The 18,880-nt window shown below is 47.8% G+C and overlaps 3 protein-coding genes across 4 annotated transcripts in view; 2 read left to right on the top strand and 1 right to left on the bottom strand.

Annotated features, from left to right (window-relative positions):
• Tspear (thrombospondin-type laminin G domain and EAR repeats) overlaps nt 1–18,880 on the bottom strand; it is a 172,923-nt gene that overhangs the window by 78,126 nt on the left and 75,917 nt on the right. The gene's annotated exons all lie outside the window — the stretch shown is intronic.
• On the top strand, nt 5,291–6,220 carry LOC147998572 (uncharacterized). The gene has a single exon (XM_087598690.1). The coding sequence runs from the start codon at nt 5,291–5,293 to the stop codon at nt 6,143–6,145; it is 855 nt and encodes a 284-aa protein (XP_087454816.1). The 3' UTR covers nt 6,146–6,220.
• Nucleotides 13,585–14,547, top strand: Krtap10-10 (keratin associated protein 10-10). Its single transcript, XM_087598689.1, has one exon. It carries the CDS (start codon nt 13,600–13,602, stop codon nt 14,470–14,472), a length of 873 nt encoding a protein of 290 aa, XP_087454815.1. The 5' UTR covers nt 13,585–13,599; the 3' UTR covers nt 14,473–14,547.

Below are 18,880 nucleotides of genomic sequence, written 5' to 3' on the forward strand. Positions count from 1 at the left end.
CATTTCATGACCCATGAAATACATAGAACTTAAAAAATAGATCTCATTTTATATAATAAACCAAGACTTAACAAATTCCAAAAAATCAAAATCATTTCTTGAAGATCATAATACAACAAAAACATAAACCAATAGCAAGAAAACCCATTTTTCTATACACTTTTTAATGACCAGTGGGTCACTAAAAACACCAGAGAAGAAACTTAAAAATTCCTATAATCGGGGCTGGGGATTTAGCTCAGTGGTAGAGCGCTTACCTAGGAAGCGCAAGGCCCTGGGTTCGGTCCCCAGCTCCGAAAAAAAGAACCAAAAAAAAAAAAAAAATCCTATAATCAGATAAAAGTGGAAAAACAATTTATGAGAACCTTCAGGACACAGCAAAGGTGGTTCTGAGAGGTAAGTGAACAGCTGTGGAGTGCTCACATTAAACCTCCAAAGAGGAGGGGCTAGAGAGGTAGCTCGATGTTTAAGAATATTTGACATCCTTGCAGGGGACCGGGGCTAGGTTCCTAGCACCTATTTGGCAATGCACAACAGTCTATAGCTCCAGTTCCAGGGCACACCCTCCCTCTTCTGACCTCCTCGGGCACCAGGCATGCACGTGATACATAGATACATGCGGGTTAAACACGCACGCACACAGATAAATTCCATAAATCTAAAACAAGGAGTAGTGTACCCAGAAATCCCATGAATCCTTGTCTTACTTCTACAATGATTGGACAGGGCTACCTTCCAATTTCTCAAACTGCAGCTTCTAAACAATCTTCTCTCTGTCCCTGGCTTCCAGGACCAACCCCCTCTTTTTATGGTTATCACCCTATTTCCCACCAGCCAGAACCTTCTAGACTCCTCAGAATTGTCCCACTGAAGTAGAGGCTGTCTTCGACAATCTGATCAATTTGCACAAGGGTTCCTTCTACACCTACTTTTCTCTCTAGGTGACTATTCTGACTGAAATGACTTGGCTCTGCAGGGTACAGGTCAGAATTCCATGACCCTCTAGACACATGCCCTTGACGACATTCAACATCCATTCGTATCCAAAAGCCCTAAAGAAATTAGGAATGGCACGGCCTACCTCAACACAAAATGCTATATACTTCCAGCCCACATCGTACTTAATAGCGAAGAAAGATCTAAAAGCAAGAACGGAGCAGATGTTAGGGACTGTTAGATCTCAGACTGTTCATATATCCAGAAATGATTGATAACCCTGGGCCACCTTGAACAGGACTATAGAAGGATTTCTGGCAATCAGATAAAGCCAACATTGTTCAAGAACTTATGGAGTGAGTTCCCCTTCTGTCAAAAGGAGTCCTTTCCCTTGCCTCTGGCATATGAAAGCCTATGAGGGCCTCTGGGCTCCTGTAGCCCCTATTCACAAACACTCATTACACATCCCAAAGCCCCAACACTAGCATCTTGGCCCTTCTCACCTCTGCAGGCTTCCCTCCTCTCAGATACCACACTGCTCTCTATATAATGACAAGATTTTTACCCCAGCCCTGAGGATGTCAATGTCTCCACTATTCTTTCTCGCTATCCTCCCTTCTCTCACAGATAGCTCTGGCCATGTCTAGTCTTCTACATTTCGCTTGTTTGTGTGGTTCTTTCTCTGCTCTGGACTCTTACAGATAATTCTGGCTGTCCTCCCACCACTCTCTCTCTCTCTCGCTGTGTGTCCCTCTCTCTGTCTCTCTGTCTCTCCGTCTCTCTTTGTCTCTCTCTGTCTGTCTCCCCCCTCTCTTTCTCTCTCTCTCTCTCTCTCTCTCTCTCTCTCTCTCTCTCTCTCTCTCTCTCTCACAATAACTACCACTACCCCTAACAACAGAGCATCCATCCCAGTGGGTTGTTTACTGCACTCCTTTGCACACATATACGTTGTCTGATTTCATAGTCACAGCAATAAGACAGAGAAAGAAAGAAAGAAAGAAAGAAAGAAAGAAAGAAAGAAAGAAAGAAAGAAGGAAGGAAGGAAAGAAAGGAAGGAAGACGGAATACAAATAGGAGAGGAAAAAAACCAAAGCGTCCTCATTTCTAGACAGTGTTCTTACATAAAAGCACCCAATGACTCCATCAGAAACGCTTAAATCTGATTTAAAAAAAAATTCTAGCAGAATAACAGGATATAAAGTTACGGTATAAAACTGTTCCTTTCCCATATCACAATGATGAACAAGTAGAGAAAGAAATCAAGAATAATCAGGATCTCCTTTATAGATGCCTCAAGAACCAAACTACTTGTAAATAAACCAAGAAGGTGGAAGGAAGAAAGGAGGAGGGGCTCCAGTGGAAGGGAGGACATCCCCCATCATAGAGCCCAGAATCAGTAGGGTGAAGGTGGTTGTGATACAAAAGTCAATGTACTGCTCATCAAAATCCCAATAGCCTTCTCTGAAGAAATAGGATAACAAGTCCGAAAATTCACAATGAAACAAAAAAGACTATCTATCCATCCAGCTATTTATCTATCCATTCATTCATCCATGTATGTATAATGTATGTATGTATGTATGCATGCATGTATCTATCTATCTATCTATCTATCTATCTATCTATCATCTATCTATCATCTATCTATCTATCATCTCCCTATGTATGTATGTAGATATCTCTATCTATCTATCTATCTATCTATCTATCTATCTATCTATCTATCTATCTATCTATATTGGAGTCACGGTTTCTCTGTGTAGCCCTGGCTGTCTTGGAATTCTGTAGATCAGGCTGCCCTCAAACTCACAGACCCACCGCTGGGACAAAAAGTGTGTGCCACCACACTCCTCCAGCTTGACACCTTGAGTTTTTAAAGTCACCCGAACACAGAGATCAGTGCTGGAGGTGTCACGATGCTTCATCTCAACCCGCGCAACAGTTATAAGTGCCAAAAGCAGTGTAGTGCCAGCACAGAGGTAGCTGCGTAGGCTAGTTAAATAGAAGACCCAGTTATAGCCAAAAGAGTGCCAGCAGGCTAGAGAGATGGCTCAGTGGGTAAGGTGCTTTCTGTGCAACCATGAGGACCCGAGTGGATTCCCAGCACCAAGGTGCAATATGGGTAGAGAGGCAAGCATCTTTACCCTTAGCACCAGGGAGCTTCCATGAGAGACCTTGTCTCAAAAAAACTAAGGTGGAGGGTTATAGAGGAAGGCTCTCAATGTTGACCTTTGGGCCCCATTCCCCCAAATAAAAAAATGCCAAAATATCTCAGGGGAAAGATGGCCTTTTGAACAAATGGTGCTTGGAAAATTGGATTGCAGTTCGTGCCTTGGATCAGAAGAATGGAACCCCTGTGTGCGCTCCCAGAAGGCCTCCAGAGGATGTGTTCTACCGAAATAAGGGCACCGACCCAGAAAGAGCTCACAAGGAGCCACCACAGAAGACAGAGAAAGGAAAAGCCAGAGAAACAATGAGGGAGATTCCGGATATCAACAGCAAAGCTAAGGGAAGGCTAAGGGCTGAGTGTGTACACAGGGGCTCCGGCTTAGGGAGGGTCAAACACCGAGGGATGGTGGACTGGCTGCTTTTGTGTCAGCCTGACACAAGCCAGAGTCATGAGAGAGGAAGGAGCTTCAGTTGAGGAAATGCCTCCATGAGATCCAGCTGTAAGGTGTTGTCTCAATTAGTGATCAGTGGGGGAGGGCCCAGCCCACCGTGGTTGCAAGGCAGTAAGCAGCAGCCCTCTGAGGCCTCTGCCCCTGCCTCCAGGTTCCTGCCCTATGTGAGTTCCGGTCCTGACTTCCTTTGGTGATGAACAGCCATGTGGAAGTGTAAGCTGAATAAACCCTTTCCTCCCCGACTTGATTTTTGGTCACGATGTTTCACCTTAGCAATAGAAACCCTGACTGAGACAGAGGGCCAAGAGCTGAGAGATGCCAGGCCTGAGGGATACCAGGGCTGAGGGCCAGTCAGAGTTGAGGGGAGAGCCAGAGCTGGCCTGTGAATTCAGAATACTAGAAGGGATGTTTACAAGAAGTAACATGATCAGTGCCTGGAGGTGTTTGTCCTCAGGGCTTGGGGACACTTAGGGGACAGTCTGGGTAGGTGTAATGGCCGGAGTATAAGAAAACAAACACAAACAGAAGAAGTGATCAGCTCCAAGAGGAGGGAAAAATTCAAACTGAAACTCATATGAATGCAGAGATTAAACCTGCCCCCCTTACACTGAAAAACTCAATGAAGAGAATGCTGAAATAGATAGGAAATAAAGTATCACTAAATAATAAATGGCGGGTGCCCTGAGGTAGGGGGTTTGCCTGATGCTGTCTGTATTCTGATGTTAATACTGGTTCCTCAAGAGGGGTTCCCCATGATGAGCAGACCATCATACTGAGAATATGATGATCTCATGTGAACCTTCTCCCCCAGTTAACTGGTCAAGAAAAGGCTAGAGCTGGTGATCGGGCCATGGAGGGGAAAGGTGGGACTAGAAGCTTGAGAGTGGGGGCAGGTAGAAGGAGAGGAAAAACATGCAGGAGAGAGAGGAGGAACTGAGAAAAAGGAGGAGAAGAGAAGATGGACCAGAACCGCATGGCCAGGAGAGACCACAAGTAGCGAGGGATCTTACAGCCGGGGAATAAGTTTGTGTAGCGTTAGATCTGCCCGATCTAGGCATATGGCTTACAATTAAATATGGGTTGTATGTTTTTATCCAGGCTTATTAGGGTTGGCAATTCCAGCAACACTCTGATTTAAGGGAAACTGAGGCAGTATTGCCTCCAGAATGGGAGGAGGGGCCCCCAGAGGGTGAGAGACCAGAATGTTGTCCTCCACGGTAGGGAATTGGGTCATATCTAAAGACAAACACTAAAACAACAACAACAGCCACAGAATAGCATGCTATTGTAATAAGTTGTCAACAAAAAGTCTGTGGGGTGGCCATTGTCTGCAGGAACAGAGGGTTCTGCAGCATGGAAGGACATGGCACTGGGCCAGTGAGAATCTTGTCTGATAGAGCTTGTCTTCCTGGGGACAGTGTGAGAGAGGCTGGGGCTGTGGGGAGGGGAGAGTTCTCAGGTCCCAGCTCCACCCAGTCAAGTTGTCCCATGGTCCCTCTCAGGATAAGGATGTGCCTTGACCCTGCTGTGACCTACGCTCCCAGTCATAAACTGGCTGTGTTGTCTGGGAACAAGATGATCAACAAGGAAAGGAAAGAAGCTGCTCCATGAGGAAACATACACGGGAGGGAGGGACATAAAAACCCCAGGGCTGGGTACCTCACACACACAACACACACACACACACTTGAGCTCACACTCACACAGGCACCCGTCCTGGTCCAACCCCCACCATGGCTGACACCTGCTGCACAAGGACCTGCGTGATCGCTGCATCCACTACATCTGTCTGCTCCAGTAATTTGAGCTGTGGTAGCCGGATTTGCTCGCCCAGCATCTGTACAGGTGCCTCCTGGCAGGCAGACAATTGCCAGGAGAGCTACTGTGAGCCCCCATGCTGTGCCCCCAGCTGCTGTGCCCCAACCCCTTGCCTCCTCTGCACCCCAGTGAACTGTGTGTCCAGCCCCTGCTGCCAGTCTTCCTGCTGCACACCCTCATGCTGCCAGCAGTCTAGCTGCCAGCCAGCTTGCTGCACCTGCTCCCCCTGCCAGCAGCCCTGCGGTGTGACCCTTTGCTGCAAGCCTGTCTGCTGTGTGCCAGTCTGCTGTGGTGCTTCCTCCTCATGCTGCCAGCAGTCTAGCTGTGAGCCCTCTTGCTGCACCTCCTCCCCCTGCCAGCAGCCCTGTGGTGTGACCCTTTGCTGCAAGCCTGTGTGCTGCACACCCATCTGCTCTGGCTCCTGCTGCCAGCAGTCTAGCTGCCAGTCCTCCTGCTGCCAGCCCTCCTGCTGTGTGCCTGTCTGCTGCAGGCCTGTGTGCTGCACACCCATCTGCTCTGCCTCCTCCTCCTCCTGCTGCCAGCCCTCCTGCTGTGCTCCTGTGTGCTGCAAGCCTGTGTGCTGCAAGCCCTGCTCCAGCCTGTCCCTGCTGTGCAGCCCTGTGTGCAGACCTGCCTGCTGTGTGCCCACCTCCTCCTGCTGTGCCTCCTCCTGCCAGCCCAACTGCTGTCGCCCAGCCTCCTGTGTGTCCCTGCTGTGCCGCCCTGCCTGCTCCAGACAGGCCTGCTCTGGACACAAGTCCACCTGCTGAGTGCCAGGACCCATGAAAGCAGCAGGGCACAGGACTGTACCTCCACCAGCCTTACTTGTCACTCATGCAGGCACAGCTCAGAAGACAGATGTATACAGCCTGAGGAGAAACCTGAGTATAGTTTGGCCCCTTAGAAGGCCCAGCATGTTCTGCCTCCACCAAGTCCCAGGTTGCTGGCTTCTCCTACATGTCCCTTCCTGTCTGGATGACCTTGCTGCTGTGGTCAGCTGTACCACTCTAGAGCTCTACACATCAATAAAGCTTCCTCTGATCTACTCTGTCTCCATAGTGACTGTCATCCTTCTCCACAGGCTCTGTCCCTTCAGCTCTGAGGCATAGACTCCTTACACAGATCCTGGACAGCTCCTGTCCCCTTGTTCCATGCTCTGATACTGGGATCCCAGTTCTACCTCCTCTGGGACTGGGCTGTGCTTTCCTGTCTTGGGGCTCACCGAGTGTCTCTGATACAGCCACAGAAAGGGTTTCATTATGAGGAAGAGGTGTGCCACGGAGGGGAGGGGAAGGGGAAAGAAGGGGAGGGAAGGGTTCATCCTTCTCCTGAGATCCTTAAACTCAGTGTCAAAGTCACCATGAATCTCTGAATCTCTGGACTGAATCTCTGAATCTATAAGCTAGCCAGAATTCAACGTTGTCTTGTATAAGAGTTGCATTAGTCATGGTATCTGTTCACAGAAGTAAAACCCTAACCAAGACAAAATATTAACAGTTCTATAAACCATTAACTGCACAGAGGAAAGAGAGAGGAAGAAAAGAAACAAAGAGCACAGAACAACTAGACGAAAAGCAGGAAAAGGACAGGCATGAGCCTGCACCTTCATCAATGACTCTGAATGTGAGCAGTCTTGATTTGTCAGGTAAAAGACAGATCATCTGAGTGTGATTTAGAAAAACAAGACCTAACAGAATACCACCCTCAAGAAATTCCCAGTATCTGAACAAGGCAGAGACTGAGAGCCAGAAAGAAAGGCATAAAGGTGGCTTCTTGGGGAAATGGAACTTGAAGACTACAGGAGTGCCTAGCCTTACTTCTGACAAAACAGAATTAAGATAAGCAGAAGAAAGAGATAGACGTGTAACCAAATAACGACCAAGGGGTCAGTTCATCATAAAGACACCAGACTATTAACCCATACGCACCCTGTGGTGGTCCTCCCACCTCACACAGCAAGCAGCCTTTGAACAACAAGGAGATAGAACCTGATAATGAGCAACTGTGCTGTGCAGCGGCCGCCCTGGCAGTGGGTGGTGCAAGCAAAAATCCACAAAAGCATGAGCTACTGGAGCAGCAGATCAAAGGACATGACAGACACCTGCAGAACATTCCTGGACTTGACAGACATCTTCAGAACATTCCTGGACTTGACAGAAATCTCCAGAACATTCCTGGACTTGACAGACATCTCCAGAACACTCCTGGACTTGACAGACATCTCCAGAACATTCCAACAGCCATAGCATACACGTTCTTTCCTTTGGCACATGGAACTTTCTCTACCTAGCATAGACCAGATCAGAGGGTACAAAACAAGTCTTAACAAACCACACACCGCCAAAATATCACCCTATGTCTTTTCTGATCACACTGTGCATCTGGAAGAATCAGAAAGAAAAACTTGGGAATTACAAATGCTCAGAGACTGAGCAGCACATTTTATTTCAATGATTCCCAGAGTAGCAAGCTTCCTTATGGCACCTGCATATCCACTTAGCTTTGGTAAACAACCCATCCCCCTTACTGCCCCTTGCCTGCTTAAAACATTCCACCTCTGGATTGTTCTACTTTTATATAACATGTTCAGCTACCCCTCCACTCTGTCTGAATGACTACCAACCACTAAGTCCCCTTCCTAGTCTTCCAAGCTCCATACACACTCAGACCCACAGAAGTGCACACATGGAAACATAAGAAGTTACACTCCGAATATAAGTGAGAATTCATATAATTCATTTGTCTTTCGAACCTGTGTGGCCTCACTCAATATCAGCGACTGAGAGCAAGACTGAGGTTCCCCAGGCTACAGAGGGAGCATCAGAGAGGGACACAGATTTCTTGTGTTGTTTTTGGTTTTGGTTTTGGTTTTACTTCCTGATTGTTTTTAGCATTTCAAATTTATTTTTTCAGATTTATTTATTTTACAGCAGGGCTCTATCTGCAGGTACACCTACATGCCAGAAGAAGTTACCAGGTCCCATAACAGACAGTTGTGAGCCACCATGTGGCTGCTGGGAATTGAACTCAGGACCTCTGGAAGAGCAGCCACTACTCTTAACTTCTGGGCCATCTCTCCAGCCCCTTGTTTTGTGTTTTTACATGGGGAAGGGACTATGGGGCTCAGTGCTCATGACAGCCACACACTGTGTCTGCCGTTCTATCGAAATGTGCCCTTACAACTAAGATGGTAAAGCTATAGGGTAAGCTATGCCAATAAGACATAGTTGACATATTTTCAGAGATAACTGAAATCCTTCCCCAAAGTGACAGGGCTCTTGGAACTTCATGTCCACAAAGCACAGTGAACTCCAGGGAGAAGAAACTCAAAAGTCACTGAAAAGACACACTCTGATGCAGTTACTACAAGACGATGGTACCAGTTAGAAGCTCATTTCTCACCTGAATCTGAGGCCAGGAGGCAATGGTGTGGTGTGCTTATAGGATAGGGAGGAAACAGTCTACTCAGGAGTGGGCAGCAGCAAACTGCCCTTTAAGCAAAAACATGGAGAGGTGTCCATGAGATCTGTTATCCACATTCCAACTACTTCGAAAGCTGAAGCAGGAGAATCACAAGTTTGAAGTCAATCTAGAAATTACCTTATCTGGAAACAAGAGAAAATATACAAAAGTGCTAAGATCTTTTAACTATGACAGCATGGAACGCTTGGGGGAAAGTGCTGGAGGCCAGGCTTAAGTTATGCAAAAGAAAAAGAAATGAGGAAAAATGAAGCTATTTCTGCATAGGTAGGGGAGCTCATAGCTCACAGAAATGTTCGGTAATAGAGGCTTGTTTTTATTCATGACAGACAGAACTCAGAATAGCATTTGAACGCACGGGAGGAAATGAAGTCTGTCTACAACTGGTCACCAGACTGCATGGGGTTTTTCCCTGCAACTCAATTCCCTCCTATGTCACCAGTCGCTGTGACAGGCTACATTCTTCAGGGTGCTCTTCTGTCTACTCCATCTGGCTTATGTAAACACACATCCATGACCCTGTGTCCACCTGTCATTTTAGTTATTTACGTCTCCTTTTCCTTTCCTTGGGTTGAACATCGTCCACTGTTGCTCTTTGTTGCCCTCATTCCCGAGGCTGTTTTCCTCTGACCTCCATGTCTGGCTCAAATCTGCATTTCCTATGTGCTGCTGGCTCTGGGTTGTTTGTGCTTCCTGCTCCTGGTTCCTCAGGTTGTGGGTTTAGATGACTGGTCTGGGCTCTTCCTTCCTGGCTATGAATTTACCTCTTGTGCTGTTTTGGCCACATCCCAGTGCCTCATGTTTCTTCCACCCTCCCCCCTGACTGCTTGGCTATCTAAATATGTCTTCTAATTCTACAGATTAGTGTAAAATCTCCAGTTCTCTTTCTGTTTTGGTTTCTATTTCTTTCTATTGTGAGATGATATCTCATATTATCTCCACAAGTTCAAGTTCATCAAGATGCTATTGGCCTAAGCTGTGAGCCGACCTCCAGGGTGTGGGAAGCTGGTGCTGCTTTGCATGTTTTACCTGGCTGTGCATGGTGTTCTCCAAGCCCTCCTTATCCTATATAATCTTCTTCTTAAAAGATTTATTTAGCTTATTTATTTATTTTTTTGGCATTTCTTTTTTTTATTACTTTTTTTTATTAACTTAAGTATTTCTTATTTACATTTCGAGTGTTATTCCCTTTCCCGGTTTCCGGGCCAACATCCCCCTAGTCCCTCCCCCTCCCCTTCTTCATGGGTGTTCCCCTCCCCATCCTCCCCCCATTGCCGCCCTCCCCCCAACAATCACGTTCACTGGGGGTTCAGTCTTAGCAGGACCAAGGGCTTCCCCTTCCATTGGTGATCTTACTAGGATATTCAATGCTACCTATGAGGTCAGAGTCCAGGGTCAGTCCATGTATAGTCTTTAGGTAGTGGCTTAGTCCCTGGAAAGCTTATTTATTTATATGAGCACATTGTAGCTGTCTTCAGACACACCAGAAGAGGGCATCAGATCTCATTCAGATGGTTGTAAGCCATCATATGGTTGCTCAGAATTGAACTCAGTATCTCGGGAAGAGCAGTCAAGGCTCTTAACCACTGAGTAGTCTCTCCAGCAATTCTATTTCTTCTTTTCACAGTACTGTACTAACAATGGCTTGCGGATATGGCCAGCTATCCTCAGTGTACCAGAGCTGTTCCCTTCTTTCCTGTTCAACTTCATATAGATTGGGGTCTATGGAATGATGATCACGTGGTCTTGTTACATAAATTGATCTCTGTGTTGATCTTTAGTATTACATTGTTTCCTAACCATTTGATTCCTCAGCATATCCTGGCTACTATGATCTTGTTACCCAGCTCCGGTGGTTACTGTTTCAGGTGTCTCTTGCATTTTTATCCATAAGTACCTCAGGTCTAAAGTGTATGAAGTGGCCCAGGGGAGTGGATTTGACCTGAGAGAGTCAAAGAAGTTAAGCACAATGATAGACCATCCATGAAGGAAGAGCCCAGGGCTGATAGCTTTAGAGAGGAACAACAGCAAACATTTGGAAAAGAATTATGAACTCTCCCACTACCACTCCCTCCCCCCCACACACACACACTACAAACTCAGACTGAGCCCAGCATCATAGGAAAGGAATGCACAGGGCAGGCTGTGAGCCGAGGAGCACACAGCTGACTCAGCAGCTTTAGAGACCTAGGTGTTCTACTGCAGGGGACTGAGGAACCTCACTTCCATCTCAATCATGGACAAAAGATGCCTAGAAAGATCTGACACCCCTTCCTAGTAAGGACACTCAGCAATCCGTCAAACATAATATTCTCAGTGCAAAGTGGGACCTTCCTAATGTCAGGAACAAGGTATGATGTCTATCTCCACTCAGCACTGCACTGGAGCCCGAGCCTAAGCCATTAGGCAATAAAGAATAGGATTACCAGCTGTAAAGTCCTTGGGATCAAAGCCATCGTGATGCTCCAGCAGCAGTGATGATGGGTGTTAACATCAGTGGACTAAGTCCAATCACCTGTTCTCTAACAACAGCACCAGATCACCCAGTGAGCAAAGGACAGTGTCTTCCATGAACAGTTCTGGGACATCACATGCTGAACATACACTAATGCTGCACCAAAAAATAAAAAACATTCAAAATGTATGAGAAAACCAAATACATGAACTAGAGCTATGCAATCCTAAAAGAAGGCATAGAAGCCAATCTCCTGACTGAAGCCTCAACTGTGGTATCTCAGACAAGTCACAAAAACACAAGGGACACAAGAGCAGAGAAATTAAATACCCAAGATCAAGAAAGCAGTGGGCAGCAGAGGACATTGCTAGAGAATTCAATAATGAGGCTCAGAACAGTGATGGTTGGAGAACGAGTTGCCCAGGATCCATCAACAACTCCATTACAGGAGAGACAACCTGATCTAAGACAAACTAATTACTTAAATAGTCAGTGCAGTCCTAAAGTATACACAGGGGTTCAATGGCCACTCCTTAAAGAAAATGCACAGATACTTACACTTAAACATATACATACATGTATATAAACACTTATAGTTATGCATACACATAAACTTACACTGACATATACACATATGTACACATACACACACATATACTCACACACACATCCAACTACACATACACACACAGACACAAAACATAGACTTATACATACATACATGAACATGCATACCAGTGCTCGCACACACACACACACACACACACACACACACCTGTGCACACACGCACACACACACAGTACTTGGAGCCCATGCCAGGTCATGAGGGATGAACTGGAAAGGACAGAGGGAAGCCGGTGCACCCCTGCGGCAGCTGTAACTAAACACACACCTGACGGCAGAGGAGGCTGTGGAGATCAGCAGTGCTGGGCACTCTCAGGGGACACAGACTGGACACAGCCCTGTAGTATCCCCAAGGCTAAACACGGAATCACATGGCTGAGCTGTTTTGTCTGCCCACAGGTCTCTGCCAAGGAGTCCGTGACATGTTCAAACGGGACTGTAAGAATATTCCTAGCAGAGCTGCTCACTGCCCCACAGAGGTGAAAACAGACCAACTTCCCATCACTCTCAGAGCTGAACTGTGATGCAGCCACATGAGAGAATATTGTTCAGTCATAAGGAAGGAACTCCTGGCAGAGCCATAATGGGATAAAAATGGTGATGTCAAGTTCAATGGCTCAAGGGACACACCAGCCAGGACACATCTCCATGGACACCCGAGGCCAGGCTTTGAGGCTCAAAGACTCACACTTTAAAAAATATGTTTCTAGTGCTGTCCTCTGCCATGGTCTTCTTCAGCTGCCTGTTTAAGGGCTGGTATCTGCTCTGACCTCTGACTTTTGACCTCCACAGAGGCTGAGGATGAGGCTGGAGGAATGGAGAGTAGAGGGTGAAGTCTGAAAGGCCCATGCAAAGCCTTATGAAATTAGGGGAGGCTGGGGATCCTCAGCTGAGGTCGGGAGAAACTGCAGGTCACGGGCAGAGGTGCAGAGGGGCCACGAGCTGTGGCTATCACAACACTCCAGCACGGCTCTGAGCCCAGATGCTGAAGAGACCTGTCAGACATGCACTTGTGTGTATCAATAGAACAGAGGTTGTGTGAGAAGCTCCAACATGTATGAAAGGCAGAGAGCCCACACTGTGTGGCTCAGGAGGCCTACTCAGCACAGCAAGTGCTGATCTCTGCTCCCTTGTTACCCTGCATGCACCTCTGTCTACTGCTTTCTGGGGCAGCCCTGAGCCCAGGCATTGGACACTATCCAGGATGCTGGAAAGCAGAGGCTGTGAGTGGGATGCTCTGGCCACAGGGCTGGTCTGGGATGCAGGGGAGATAAGTCTGTGATGGCCCATCACCTCACCCAGCAGGTTGGACCATCCCTCTGAGGACAGGGCTGGAGGACACATTAGTCTTAGAGCACAGCACTCATCACCAAGTCCCTGGCAGGAGCCATGAGGCAGAGGGCACAGGCTCAGCCCAGGAAGTCTGTGCTTTCCCTCCAGATGTGTTGATTGTTAGAGCAACCAGCACAACAGGAGTTAATGACTGAGTCCCACAGAGCTCCCTCCAGGAACAAGGAAAGGAAAGTGTGCAGAGCCTCCTGCAGCAAAACACACCCTGAGGATAAAAGCCCAGAGCTGGGAGCACCTCAGACACACACTCACACACTCCACCAACACTCACATAGTCACTCAACACACACTCCCAACTCCCAGCCAACCCCGCCATGGCCGCCTCCACCATGTCTGTCTGCTCTGATGCTCGCACCAACTCCTCCTGGCAGGTGGACGACTGCCCAGAGAGCTGCTGTGAGCCCTGCAGCTGTGCCCCCAGCTGCTGCCAGCCCAGCTGCTGTGCTCCTTGCTGTGCCCCCAGCTGCTGTGTCCCCAGCTGTTGCCAGTCCAGCTGCTGTGCCCCCAGCTGCTCTGCCCCAACCCCTTGCCTCCTCTGCACCCCAGTGAGCTGTGTGTCCAGCCCCTGCTGCCAGTCTTCCTGCTGCACACCCTCATGCTGCCAGCAGTCTAGCTGCCAGCCAGCTTGCTGCACCTGCTCCCCCTGCCAGCAGCCCTGTGGTGTGACCCTTTGCTGCAAGCCTGTCTGCTGTGTGCCAGTCTGCTGTGGCGCTTCCTCCTCATGCTGCCAGCAGTCTAGCTGTGAGCCCTCTTGCTGCACCTCCTCCTCCTGCCAGCAGCCCTGTGGTGTGACCCTTTGCTGCAAGCCTGTGTGCTGCACACCCATCTGCTCTGAATCCTGCTGCCAGCAGTCTAGCTGCCAGTCCTCCTGCTGCCAGCCCTCCTGCTGTGTGCCTGTCTGCTGCAGGCCTGTGTGCTATACACCCATCTGCTCTTCCTCCTCCTCCTCCTGCTGCCAGCCCTCCTGCTGTGCTCCTGTGTGCTGCAAGCCTGTGTGCTGCAAGCCCTGCTCCAGCCTGTCCCTGCTGTGCAGCCCTGTGTGCAGACCTGCCTGCTGTGTGCCCACCTCCTCCTGCTGTGCCTCCTCCTGCCAGCCCAACTGCTGTCGCCCAGCCTCCTGTGTGTCCCTGCTGTGCCGCCCTGCCTGCTCCAGACAGGCCTGCTCTGGACACAAGTCCACCTGCTGAGTGCCAGGACCCATGAAAGCAGCAGGGCACAGGACTGTACCTCCACCAGCCTTACTTGTCACTCATGCAGGCACAGCTCAGAAGACAGATGTATACAGCCTGAGGAGAAACCTGAGTATAGCTACACCACTCAGTTAGACCAGCATGTTCCTTCTCTACCAGGTCCCAGGTTGCTGGCTTCACCTTTGGGTCCCTCCCTGTCTTGATGACCCTGCTGGTGGTCAGCTGTACCACTCTAGAGCTCTATACATCAATAAAGCTTCCTCTGATCTCCTCTGTCTCCATAGTGACTGTCATCCTTTCCCAGAGACTCTGTCCCTTCAGCTCTGAGGTTTAGAGTTCTTACACAGATTCTGGACAAGTCCTGTCCCCTTGTTCCCTGCTCTGATACTGGGATCCAGGTTCCACCTCCTGGGTCTGGGCTGTGCTTTCTTGTCTTGGCGCTCACCCAGTGTCTCTGATACATCCACAGAAAGGGTTTCATTACGAGGTAGAAGTGTGCTGCAGATATGAGATGAGGGAATGGAAGGGAAGGGGAGGGTTTATCCTTCTCCTGAGATCCTGAAACTCAGTGTCACAGTCACCGTGATGATAATGGACTGAATTTCTGAATCTGTAAGCCAGCCTCAATTAAATGTGGCCTGTATAAGAATTGCATTAGTCATGGTATCTGTTCACAGAAGTAAAACCCTAACCAAGACAAAATATTAACAGTTCTATAAGCCATTAACTGCACAGAGGAAAGAGAGAGGAAGAAAAGAAACAGAGAGCACAGAACACCTAGACGAAAAGCAGGAACAGGACAGGCATGAGACCGCACCTTCATCAATGTCTCTGAATGTGAACAGTCTTGATTTGTCAGTTAAAAGACAGATCATCTGAGTGCGATTTAGAAAAACAAGACCTAACAGAATACCACCCTCAAGAAATTCCCAGCATCTGAACAGCACACAGGCCAAGAGCCTCAAAGAAGGGCATAAAAGTGGCTTTGTGGGGAAATGGAACTTGAAGACCACAGGAGTGCCTATGCTTACATCTGACAAAACAGAATTAAGACAAGCAGAAGAAAGAGATAGACGTGTAACAAAATAACGACCAAGGGGTCAGTTGATCATGAAGACACCTGACTATTAACCCATATGCACCCTGTGGTGGTCCTCCCACCTCACACAGCAAGCAGCCTTTGAACAACAAGGAGATAAAACCTGATAATGAGCATCTGTGCTGTGCAGCGGCCGCCCTGGCAGTGGGTGGTGCAAGCAAAAATCCACAAAAGCATGAGCTACTGGAACAGCAGGTTAAAGGACTTCACAGAAACCTCCAGAACATTCCTGGACTTGACAGACATCTCCAGAACATTCCAATAGCCACAGCATACACATTCTTTCCTTCGGCACATGGAACTTTCTCTACCTAGCATAGGCCAGATCAGAGGGTACAAAACAAGTCTTAACAAACCACACACCGCCAAAATCTCACCCCACGTCTTTTCTGATCACACTGTGCATCTGAAAGCATCAGAAAGCAAAACTTGGGAATTACAAATGCTCAGACTCAGCAGCACGTTTTATTTGGATGACTCCCAGAGTAAGGCAAGCTTCCTTATGGCACCTGCATATACAATTAGCTTTGGTAAACACCCCATTCCCCCTTACTGCCCCTTGCTTGCTTAACCCACTCTACCTCCAAATCATCCTTCTGCTTCTATATAACATATTCAGCTACCCCTCCACTCTGTATGAGTGCCTCCCCACCCCCCAGACCCCCTTTCTAGTTTCCCAAGCTCCATTCACACTCAGTCCCATGGAAGTACGCACATAGAGACATAAGAAGTTACACTTTGTATATGAGAGAGGTTTCACATAATTCATTTGCCTTTCTGAACCCGTGTGCCTCACTCAGTATGATACTTTTCCAGTTCCTACAATTCCTTCAGATTCCATGTCCCCTGTAAAATTCCACTGTACACATATGCAGACTTCATTCTCTAGTAGGTGATGGACACTAAGGTGAGCCCATTTCCTTCCCACTGTGAATAGAGCATCACTGAACATAGATGTGTCACAACACTATGCTCCAGCTGGTGGGATGGCCCAGTGGGTAGAGGTGCTTGGGTGAGGCTCTGGCAGACTGAGTTGCAGCCTGAGATCCCACCAAGTGGCAGAAGAGAACTGACTTCTAAGAATTCTCCTCTATCCTCTATATGCACACATTGGTGCACCCATGCACTCGGGTACAAACACACGCACGAACACACAGTGTTTTTTTTTTTTAAGAATTCTTTATTTTATTTATATGAGTACACTGTAGCTGTTTTCAGACACACCACACACCAGAAGAGGGCATCGGATCCCATTACAGATGGTTGTGAGCCACCATGTGGTTGCTGGGATTTGAACTCGGGACCTCTGGAGGAACAGCCAGCACTCTTAAGGACTGTGCCATCTCTCCAGCCCCTTCTTTTGTGTTTTACATGGGGAAGGGGCTATGTGGCTCCATGCTCATGAGAGCTCCACACTGTGCCTGCCATTCCATCGAAATGTGCCCTTTACAGCTAAGATGTAAAGCTCAAGGGTAAGCTATGCCAATAAAAGATAGTTGACATATTTCCAGAAATAACTGAAAACCTTCCCCAAAGTGACAGGGCTCGTGGGCCTCATGTCCACAAAGCACAATGAACTCCAGGGAGAAGAAACTCAAAAGTCACTGAGAAGACACACTCTGATGCAGTTACTACAAGAAAACAGTGCCAGTTAGAAACTCATCTCTCACCTGAATCCAAGGCCAAGGGGCAATGGTGTCTCATGCTTATAGGCTAGGAAGGAGACAGTCTACTCAGGAGTGGACAGCAAACTACCATTCAGACCAAATGGCGAGGTGTCCGTGATAGTTGTTACCTACACCCCAACTACTTAGAAAGCTGAAGCAGGAAGATCACAAGTTCAAAGCCAACCTAGTAACGACCTTTTCTGAAAACAAGAGAAAATGTACAAAAGTACTATGATATTTTAGCTACTCCAACACGGAATGCATGAGGGACCGGTACAGGAAACCAGGATCAAACCTCTGTTACACAAAAGGAAAAGAGAAGAGAAGAGAAGAGAAGAGAAGAGAAGAGAAGAGAAGAGAAGAGAAGAGAAGAGAAGAGAAGAGAAGTGAGGAGGGGAGGGGAGGGGAGGGGAGGGGAGGGGAGGGGAGGGGAGGGGAGGGGAGGGGAGGGGAAGGGAGGGGAGGGGAGGAGAGGAGAAAGTAAAGTATTTCTGGATAGTTGGGGGAGCTCATGGCTCACAGAAGTGCACTGTAATAGTTGATTTTTTTTATATTCATATCAGAAAGGACTCGGAATAGCATCTGAAGGCACAGGAGAAAATGAGGTCTGTCTATACCTGGTCTCTAGACTGCATGGAGTCTGCCCCTGATGCCTGAGTTCCCTCCTTTGTCACCAGCCACTGTGACAGGGCACATGGTTCAGGGTGCTCTTCCGTCTACTCCATCTTGCTTATGTAGACACACATCCATGATCCCGTGTCCACCTATGGTTTTAGTTATTTACGCCTCCTTTTCCTTTCCTTGGGTTAAACATCAGCCAGTGTTGCTTTTTGTTGCCCTGTTTCCCGAGGCTGTTTTCCCTCTGACCTCCATGATTGGCTGTAATCTGTATTTCCTATGTACTGCTGACTCTGGGTTGTTTGTGCTTCCTGCTCCTCGTTCCTCGAGGTGGGGGCTTAGATGACTGGTCTGGGCTCTTCCTTCATGGCTATGAGTTTACCTCTTGCGATGTTTTGGCTGCATCTCAGTGCCTCTTGTATCTTTCAGACCCTTCCCTGACACTCTGACTATCTAAATATGTCTTCCACTTCTACAGATTGGTGTGACCTCACCAGGTTTTTCTGTTTTGGTTTCTATTTCCTTCCATCGTGAGACGATGCCTCACATGGTCTCAACAATTTCAAATTCATTGAGATGCCTTTGACCTAAGGTGTGAGTCAAACTGCAGGGTGGGGGAAGCTGCTATTGTATTGGGTGTTCTGTGTTGCTGTGCACAGTGTTCTCTGAGCCCTCCTATTCCTTCTATTATCTTCTTCAAAAGATTTATTTATTTTATGTATATGAGTACACTGTAGCTGTCTTCAGATACACCAGAAGAGAGCATGACATCCCATTATAAATGGTAGAGAGCCAGTATCTGGTTGCTGGGAATGGAGCTGAGGACCTCTAGAAAAGCTCTTAACCACTGACCTGTCTCTCCAGCAATTCTATTCCTTCTTTTCACGGTACTGCACTAACAATGGCTTTCAGATATGGCCAGCTATCCTCACTGTACCAGAGCTGTTGGGTTCTTTCCAGTTCACCTTCATATAGATTGGTGTCTGTGTAATGATAACCAGGTGGTCTGGTTACATAGTTT

This window comes from Rattus norvegicus, chromosome 20 (assembly GCF_021556685.1).
Source record: "Rattus norvegicus strain SHRSP/BbbUtx chromosome 20, alternate assembly SHRSP_T2T, whole genome shotgun sequence".
Taxonomy (NCBI): domain Eukaryota; kingdom Metazoa; phylum Chordata; class Mammalia; order Rodentia; family Muridae; genus Rattus; species Rattus norvegicus.